A 9,445-nucleotide genomic window follows, 5' to 3' on the forward strand; every position below is an offset into this window, starting at 1 on the left:
TGGGGTGTAACCGTGTAAGCAAGTATAGAGCAAGCCCTCCAGCTTGGCACCGCTCCTTGCACTGCCACCTGTCGCGCAGGCTTCACTCGTCGCGAGGCCCCTGCCGTCCGCTCATCTGCCTGTGTCGTGCCGTTCTCGGTTCACCCCTCGCATTCACAGGCTCGCCGCAGCTACCAGCGGCACGGGCGACGGGTCGAGCAGAGCAGCAGCATGCGTTCTTGAGGCTGCCAGAAGAAGAGGCCGCTGCAAGCATGCGCCGCGCGGCGTGCCGCACCAATCTGATCAGACTAAAAAGGTGCAGAACGGCGAGGACATCAGCGATTCAGAGTGAATTCTGAAATGACACAAAGACACTTGGCGAATAAAAGTATACAGATACAATGCTACTATCCAGAAAGGATAACGCAGCATTATACCTGGTTATAATATAATGCTGCATCAAGCGCAGTTCACAGTTTCATGTTAAAAGCTCACATCTTCTACAGAAAATTAATACAAGGGTACTGTAGACCGGATTTGCGTCTTCCGAATGCTACCGTTAGCAAACAAACAAAGGAGAGAGCCACCAAAAAAAAAAAATTCACCAAATCCCTTGTTACACGGTGGCCCATAGGCTTCAGTGTGACGGAGTAGCTTGTTGATTTGTGTTCGTTTCAACGCGCAGACTGTTTTCACGACGGTACATAGACTTTGCGCCCTGAATTTGCACAGAAACTGTTAGTTAAGTACTAAACCCACTGGGCCGGAGACAAGGTGCCATATAAAACATTAATCCAAGGTTCATGACCCTCGAGCCTCGAGCTCTTTTTGGTCGCAGCAAAAATAGATGGAGCAGCAGAAAACACAAACAAAAACTTACTTGGAATATAGTTCCGAGCTTTTTCAACGCTTTGGCTCGCAACTTCAAGACATCTTTGGAGACCGTGTTATCTCTCAGAACCTGAAATATCAAAGATCATAATTTCTAATTTAATATGCATAGCGGCATGTACGTGCAATCTTTGATCCAAGAACTCTAGGGGCACTCAGGACTTACCGCTTGGCAGACGTGTGAAAGTGTCGACTCAATATCAACCACATTAATTTTCCAAAGTGAGCTAAGCACGGCATCTTTTTTCTCCTCAAAACTCTTCATAAGTTGCTCTTCACTGTTCTCACTTCCCTCCATCTTTTTCATCCCTTCTTGAAGTTGTATTAGAGAGATAGCACCTACAACGGAAACTCGTTACCAGCGATGAGACCACAACATGGATTCAACAAAGCACTAAAGGGTGTCCTTGGAAGTACCTGAAGCAGCATTAACCTGCGATTTAATGTGGTGTCCTTTGTCTCTAACCCACTCAGCTATAAACGGTACACCCATATAAATTCTACTTTTCCCAAGTTCTCTTGCTGCTTGTCGCACATAAATATACCCAATAGTGTGAAGCATAGCCTCGCCAAATGCTGAAATTTTTGTTTGAGACAAGTTAAAAACTTGGAAAGCCAATACTGAAATATCATATGTTCAAGGAATAAAATATAGACATCTGAGGACCACCATCACTGCTTGCTACACATAAAAAGATATTCTTTTCCACACCGGTAAAACCAAATTTCATTACCATGGCAACAAAAATACAGATAGTATCAGTTTAGTAACCACGAAAACATCACCAACACCATAAAATGTATCCATGCAAATGATCACAGAGGGAACATAAGCATGGACAGAAGTACCACTACTACCAAAAAACTAAGCGAGAAAACGTCTGCCCAAAAAAGATCCTGCAAAGCTTAATCAGGTTCCAAACTACACATAAAAAGATATAATCTATTCAAACGAAAGTAAATCTACTGTGTCTACCAGATGGTGAATAAAATCGAAATGAAGTATTTGCAAGACGCAGATGATGCCCTTGAAAAAAATCACACCTTGGTAGTTGTGCACAATAAATACATAATAGCATGATGTACCTGCTTCGGATAAACGCCTAGCTTCAGCACTTGCATAGCTGACAAATTCATCCTTTCTCCCATCTACATATGGTTGAAGTCGGTCCTTCAGGCTCTGAGTAAGTTTTTGTTCTCTTTCTCTTTGTAACTCCTGCACCATAGTAAAGTTAATTAAGTTCAACTTATAATCGGCAATGTGAATACTAAATCGAACAATACCCCGGATGCAATTGATTTAGAAAAACAGCAGAAAGAACATACTTTTATCTTTTCTTGAACCTTTGCTCTTGCCTCTTGACTGTTTGAGTTTTCCTCAACCTCCACTGAAGCTATAGATGCTAGAGCAAGCTGGCCAACATAATCTTCAAAATAGTCACTTCCAAAAAGCATCCCAAAGACAGCAGCAGGATCCACCATGTTATCCCTGAATGAATTGTAAAATAACTAAGAAAGTAAGAAAACGATTACAGAACAGGCACAAGTAACTGTCAGTAGTTAGCCTAGTGTTCATGTTTTCCAGTTACCTACTATAGCTATTTACTATTCACTGTCATGTTTTTTTTCCCAGGTTCCTTGGCAACCAAGTTGATCATGGTGCCTTGGCAACCAAGTAGGAATCATAGCATCTTCTTTATGCAGTTAGAATATGCTAAGGAGTAGGTACACCACTTGCTTATATATGCAGTGGTTATCATCTTTTGTATCTAAGTTGTTATTGCAATTCAATACAATCCAAGCGGCCTGTTGGCCAAGCTGCCCTCTGGCAGCCCCAGTTCTACTTGTGCCGAATTACCTGTGATCTGGTGATCAACGCCAACAATTGGTACCAGAGCTCCAGGTTGAGAGAAAGGGAGAGGCATGGCCACCTCCGCAGAGAGAGCAGCAGCAGCCGCCGCCGCCGCCGCCGAGCAGCGTGCGCAGCGTCTGGCTGTGGCAGAGGCCACAGCAGCAGCAGCTCGGAACGCGGCCGCCACGGCCGCGGCTCTGCGTCGAGAGTTGGTGGAGGATCCGCCGCGCGATCGCCGCCCGCTTCCGCGGAGGAGGCCGGAGCGAGCGCAGGCAGACACAGTCGCCCGATCAGGATCAGGATCACCGTCGCGGACGGGCCAGGGGCCGCTCGCCGGTGATCCAGACCGTATACAAGGATTCTGGCTCGAGCTCCACCTAGCCGATGCTCACCAAGTCAAATTACCATGAGTGGGCCTCGATCATGAAGCTGAAGCTCCAGGCGCGGCAACTCTGGGACGCAATCGAGTACCAGGACGTGCCGTACCATGAGGACAGGCGCACGGTGGAGGCGATCATCGCCGCCGTGACGCAGGAGATGCAGATGCCGCTGTCCGAGAAGGGATCGGCCAAGGAGGCCTGGGACTCCATCGCCGCCGCGCGGATCGGCGTCGATCGGGTGCGCTGCGCCACGCTCCAGCGACTCCGCAGCGACCGGGAGAAGCTCGCCTTCCGTCCGGGTGAGCAGATCGAGGACTTCACCCTTCGCTTGATGGCCCTGAAGCAGCAGCTTCTTCTCCACGGCGACAACGACATCGATGAAGAGCGCGCGGTGGAGAGGCTCCTGCGCGCCGTGCCACCGAAGTACGCCCAGCTCCGGATCGCCATCGAGACGCTTCTCGACTTCCAGGACCTGACCATCAAGGAGGTGTCTGGGCGTTTGAAGACGGTGGACGACATGGAGGCGCTGGCCGCGGAACCGGCCGCCATCGATGGTCTGCTGCTGACAAGGGAGCAGTGGCGTGCCAAGGAGAAGGAGGAGGCTGCCGCTTCCGCGTCAGGCAAGGAACCGCGACGTCGTCCACGCGGCGGCAAGAAGCAGCGCGGGAAGGGCAATCGCGGCGGAGGAGACAGAGGCGGTGGTGACGATCGCGGGGCGGACGACGACACCTGTCTCAACTGTGGTGATCGCAGCCACTGGGCGCGCGACTGCCGCCAGCCGCGCCGTGGTGGTGGTGACCGCGGCGGCGGCGGTGGCAACCAACGCGGAAGAGGCAACCGCGTTGGAGGTGATCGAGGTGCATGGCGCGGTGGTGGGCGTGGCGGTGCTGCGCACGTCACAGAGGCGGAGGACGATGATGGTGCTCTGTTCCTCGCCCACGGCTTCCTCGAGCTCGACGAGAAGGCTGAAGCCGTCTGCTCCAAGGCCACGGCTTCCCTCGACATCAACGAGCCGCGCGTGCGTGTCTTCCTCAACACCAGCCCCAACGAGGAGGCGCTCGACGGCTGGTACCTCGACAGCGGGGCCACACATCACATGACCGGCCGCCGGGAGCTCTTCGCCGAGCTCGACACCACGGTGCGCGGCACGGTGTGTTTCGGCGACTCGTCTCGAGTGGAGATCAAGGGGACCGGCTCCATCGTCTTCCAGGCCAAGAACGGGGAGCAGCACGTCCTCCATGGCGTCTTCTACATTCCAGCGCTCCGGAGCTCGATTATGAGTTTGGGGCAGCTCGACGAAGGAGGCTCCAGGGTGGAGATTGAACATGGAGTGCTCCGTATCTGGGACCGGCGTGGTCGTCTTCTCGCCAAGGTACATCGCGGGCCCAGTCGGCTGTACATCCTGCATTTGGAGGCCGCGCAGCCGGTGTGTCTTGCCGCTAGGAAGGAGGACGAGTCATGGAGGTGGCATGAGCGCTACGGGCATCTCAGCTTCGAGGCGCTGCACCAGCTCGGCAAGCAGGAGATGGTGAGGAGGATGCCGGTGATCAAGCATGCGGAGCAAGTCTGCGACACCTGCGTCACCACCAAGCTCCGCCGCAAGCCGTTTCCACAGCAGGCGCAGTACCGCGCGCAGGCGCCCCTGGACCTCGTCCACGGCGACTTGTGCGGGCCGGTGACGCCAGCGACGCCAGGAGGGCGCCGCTACTTCTTGCTGATGGTGGACGACGCCACCCGCTTCATGTGGGCGGTGCTTCTGCTGACCAAGGCTGCGGATGCGGATGCCGTGAAGCGGGTGAAGGCCGAAGCAGAGAAGGAGACCTGCCGTGAGCTCAAGGTGCTGAGGACCGACAATGGAGGAGAGTTCACCGTCGGCGAGCTGGCACAGTACTTCGCTGCTGAAGGAGTCAAGCGGCACTACTCTGCACCACACTCACCGCAGCAGAACGGTGTGGTGGAGCGGCGCAATCAGACGGTCGTGGCGACCGCACGCGCGCACCTGAAGCAGAGGTCCATGCCGGCCAAATTCTGGGGGGAGGCGGTGATGACGGCGGTGCATCTGCTCAACCGCGCGCCGACAAGAAGCTTGCAAGGCAAGACCCCCTATGAGGCCTGGCACGGACGAGCGCCGGCGGTGAGCTATCTGCATACATTCGGCTGCGTCGCCTACACAAGGGAGCTCGGGCAGCTGCGCAAGCTCGACGACCGCGGCAAGGCTGGGGTCTTCATCGGCTACGCCGAGGGCGCCAAGGCCTACCGGGTCCTCGATCCGACGACAGGACGCGTCAAGGTGAGCCGCGACATGGTGTTTGATGAAGGGCGCGGCTGGGATTGGTCCAATTCGGCCGCCGGGACGTCTGCTTCCGCCTCCAGCGACTTCGACATCGAGTTCTGGGGAGTCGACGCAGACGGAGCTCCGCCGCGCACGCCGTCACCAGCTCCAGTGGAGCACGATCCACCGGCCTCCTCTGCTTCACCAGCAGCAGAGACCGAGCAGGCGGACCCAGTTGAGTTCGCGTCACCGCTCGAGGACAACGACGATCGCCTTGACGCTTTCTACGACGGCGAGCAGCTGCGGTACCGTACCATGCCCAACATCGTCGGGGACGCGCCCACACCGCCGGCGGCTTCACGTCTCTTCGCCGAGCTTCACCTCACGCACGCCGGCGAGCCGGCCAACTTCGCGGAGGCTGAAGGCGATCCTGCCTGGCAGGCCGCCATGGAGCAGGAGATCAAGGCGGTTGAGCAGAACCGCACGTGGGAGCTTGTGGAGCTTCCTCCCGGTCACCGGCCCATCACTCTGAAGTGGGTTTACAAGCTCAAGAAGGACGAGCGGGGCGCGGTGACCAAGTACAAGGCGCGCTTGGTGGTGCGGGGTTTCGTCCAGCAGGAAGGGATCGACTTCAACGACGCGTTTGCTCCCGTGGCGCGCATGGAATCCGTCCGAGTCCTCCTCGCGCTGGCGGCCCAAGAAGGATGGCGCGTCCACCACATGGACGTCAAATCAGCCTTCCTCAACGGCGACCTCAAGGAGGAGGTGTACGTGAAGCAGCCGCCTGGCTTCACCGTCGCCGGGAAGGAGAAGTTGGTGTACCGTCTGCTCAAGGCTTTGTATGGCCCGGCAGGCTCCGCGAGCTTGGAACGCCAAGCTAGACGCCACCCTCAAGGAGATGGGTTTCCAGCAAAGCGACCATGAAGCTGCGATGTACAGGCGAGGAACAGGGGAGGAGCTGCTGCTGATCGGCGTCTATATTGACGACTTGATCATCACCGGTGCCAGCGCTCAAGCCATAGAAGGTTTGAAGGCTCAGATGAAGAAGGTTTTCGACATGAGCGACCTCGGCCTCCTGTCCTTCAACCTGGGGGGTCAAAGTACACCAAGATCCAGCTGGGATCACTCTGAGGCAAACCCATTATGCCAAGAGGATCTTTGAGCTAGGAGGTATGGATGCCTGCAACCCTGCCCATACACCAATGGAGGAGCGGCTGAGGTTGAGCAGGCAGAGCACGGCTGCAGAAGTTGATCCCACCCAATACAGAAGATTGGTGGGCAGCTTGCGCTACTTGGTCCACACAAGACCTGACTTAGCCTTCTCAGTAGGCTTTGTCAGTCGATTCATGGAGAGGCCGACTACAGAACACCAAACTGCCATCAAGCGCATCCTGAGATATGTGGCTGGTACTCTGGAGTTTGGCCTGCACTACACTAAGGCTCCAGGGAGAGCAAGGTTTGTTGGGTACTGCGACAGTGACTTGGCTGGGGACATTGACACCAGCAAGAGCACTAGTGGCACCCTGTTCTTTCTGGGAAGCAATCTTGTGTGCTGGCAGTCAGTGAAGCAGAAGGTGGTGGCTCTATCTAGTTGTGAAGCTGAGTACATTGCCACTACCACAGCTGCAACTCAAGCTATTTGGCTATCCAGGCTGCTGGCAGACCTCCTTGGAAGGAATGTGGAAGTGGTTGAACTGAAAGTTGATAGCAAGTCTACACTTGCTCTAGCCAAGAATCCAATCTTTCATGAGCGCAGTAAGCACATCAGAATCAAGTATCACTTCATCAGAAACTGCTTGGAAGATGGAAGTATCAGGGTTGATCACATATCCACCACTGATCAGCTAGCTGACATTCTAACCAAGTCTCTTGGAAGATCAAAATTTGAAGAGATGAGGGGAAGAATTGGGCTCAAGCAGATCACTTCCAAGGACCACAAGGCTAAAGGGGAGAATTGTCAGTAGTTAGCCTAGTGTTCATGTTTTCCAGTTACCTACTATAGCTAGTTACTATTCACTGTCATGTTTTTTTTTCCAGGTTCCTTGGCAACCAAGTTCATCATGGTGCCTTGGCAACCAAGTAGGAATCATAGCATCTGCTTTATGCAGTTAGAATATGCTAAGGAGTAGGTACACCATTTGCTTATATATGTAGTGGTTAGCATCTTTTGTATCTAAGTTGTTATTGCAATTCAATACAATCCAAGCGGCCTGTTGGCCAAGCTGCCCAAGATTATGTTTCAAAAAGAGTGTTAAGATTGCAACTGAGCTTTTGAACAGCATCCGGTTGTCTGTCCTCCCTAAAACAGGCATTCTTTTATAGCTCGCACATTGTGATGCTATCTGCCCTGTTCGCTTGAACTACTTCAGCGGTACTTTTCAGCCAACGAACAGTATTTTCCTCTCATAACAAATCAGCATAAGTATCAGCATAAGCCAAACCAGATAAATCACTTCAATCTGAGTACTCATGAGCAGACTGCCTTTTTACAGAAAACATATACCTAATATTTATCAAATATCAGAAATGACTCATGACTTACTGGGGAATACCCTCCTTTCCATACTTATCATAAGCCTCCTTTTTCCCAGGATCACTTAGGACTTGATAGGCCTCTCCAAGTTCCTGTTAAGATTAAGTGATTTAGTTAAATACTTTTTAGCAGTCAAACCATACAGAGGTGATACTGATTCGTCCCGCAGATTATGCATGTACAATACCAGTCAATAGTTTGGGTATTTAAATCGGAGAAAGATCAAAATCAAACTAGTAAAAAGCAACATCCTATCACATTCAGAAAATGAAGCACCGTGAATATAACAGATGCTAATAACCAAACTCTGTCACATGGGAAACTAAGAATAAATGCTACCCTGCAAAGCTATGGTACCCCTAGAAAAAATCGAAGCAAGCTTTAGAACACGGAACCTTGTCTCCGGTTTGCTTCTATAGTCAAAAGGCCTCAATGTTCGCTGGTTTCAAAGAATTTTATCTTCCGATGGACACATGGCGTTCGAGGGCAGTCAATGGTTATATATACTACATAAATAACGGATCGAACACGGAAAACCTACCTGGAACTTAAGTGCCGCGTCAGGGTTCCCGGGATTCTTGTCCGGATGCACCAGCTTCGCCTGAAGAAAACAGGCACCCAAACAATTGATTGAGAAAGGCGAGTTCACTAGCTACCTATCCGCGTCACAACACGCAACGGAAAACAAGAACAACCGAAGAGGGGCGCGCCGAGGCGCGAGGAGAGAGTGGGGGTCACCTTGATGTAATACGCCTTCTTGATCTCGGCGGGGGAGGCGTCGACACTGACCCCCAGGACATCGTAGTAGGCGCTGTCCTTCACCATGGCAGGCAGCTCCTGGATCTCACCGCCGGCAGCTCTCGAAGCTACATGCACCAAGAGACGGGTATCAATGCCAGCGGCAATGGAGGAAGCCGGCGCTAATCGACGGGGAAGAAGGGCCGGATCTTTCCGCCACGAAAGAGAGGGAGAGGTCGATACCGGGGTCGCTAGGGCCTTCTGGAAGCCTCTGGAAGGTTCCCGGGGAAGTGGAGAACCAGAATGGAATAGCCGGATTTGGGGAAATCTATCAAATCTTCTGGGAAGCCAGAGGCAGAGTGGGGGGAGCGGGGAGGGCGGAGAACGGAGAAGTCGTCGGGGTGACGCGCTGTGTGTCCGATGTTGAGGGAGAAAAATACCGTTCCGGTTGTTTATCTGAACAATAAATAATTCTGTGAGAGGAACACGCTTGTGGTCGTGCTGCGGCGAACACAGGACAGGTTCGTGAGCTGGGGCCACGCGTCAGTGTCGTCACGTCACGCGGTGGCCACGCGGACATCGGGGAGGGACATGGACGAACGTCGCGAGGATGCGAGCTGTCGGCCGCGGTCCAGGTGATTTCTGGTTTCTGTGATGTGAATCCTGTGCAGGTAAGGCCCATCCAAAAATTTTTGGATTTTGGCTACCGTAGCATTTTTGTTTGTATTTAGCAATTAGTGTTTAATTATGGATTAATTAGGTTCAAAAGTTTCGTCTCGCGATTTCTTATATAACTGTGC

The 9,445-nt window shown here is 52.8% G+C and overlaps 1 protein-coding gene across 1 annotated transcript; it reads right to left on the bottom strand.

Moving 5' to 3' along the window:
- Positions 1 to 359: 359 nt before the first annotated feature.
- On the bottom strand, positions 360 to 9,080 carry LOC136516985 (chaperone protein dnaJ 10-like). The gene is made up of 10 exons (XM_066510499.1): positions 8,889 to 9,080; positions 8,646 to 8,773; positions 8,449 to 8,508; positions 7,917 to 7,999; positions 2,197 to 2,359; positions 1,957 to 2,086; positions 1,288 to 1,446; positions 1,037 to 1,209; positions 860 to 940; positions 360 to 697 (listed from the first exon to the last, which is right to left on the bottom strand). The coding sequence occupies exons 2-10, from the start codon at positions 8,730 to 8,732 to the stop codon at positions 617 to 619; spliced, it is 1,017 nt and encodes a 338-aa protein (XP_066366596.1). The 5' UTR covers positions 8,733 to 8,773; positions 8,889 to 9,080; the 3' UTR covers positions 360 to 616.
- Positions 9,081 to 9,445: the final 365 nt, after the last annotated feature.

Source organism: Miscanthus floridulus, chromosome 17 (genome assembly GCF_019320115.1).
Source record: "Miscanthus floridulus cultivar M001 chromosome 17, ASM1932011v1, whole genome shotgun sequence".
NCBI classification, from domain to species: Eukaryota; Viridiplantae; Streptophyta; class Magnoliopsida; order Poales; family Poaceae; genus Miscanthus; species Miscanthus floridulus.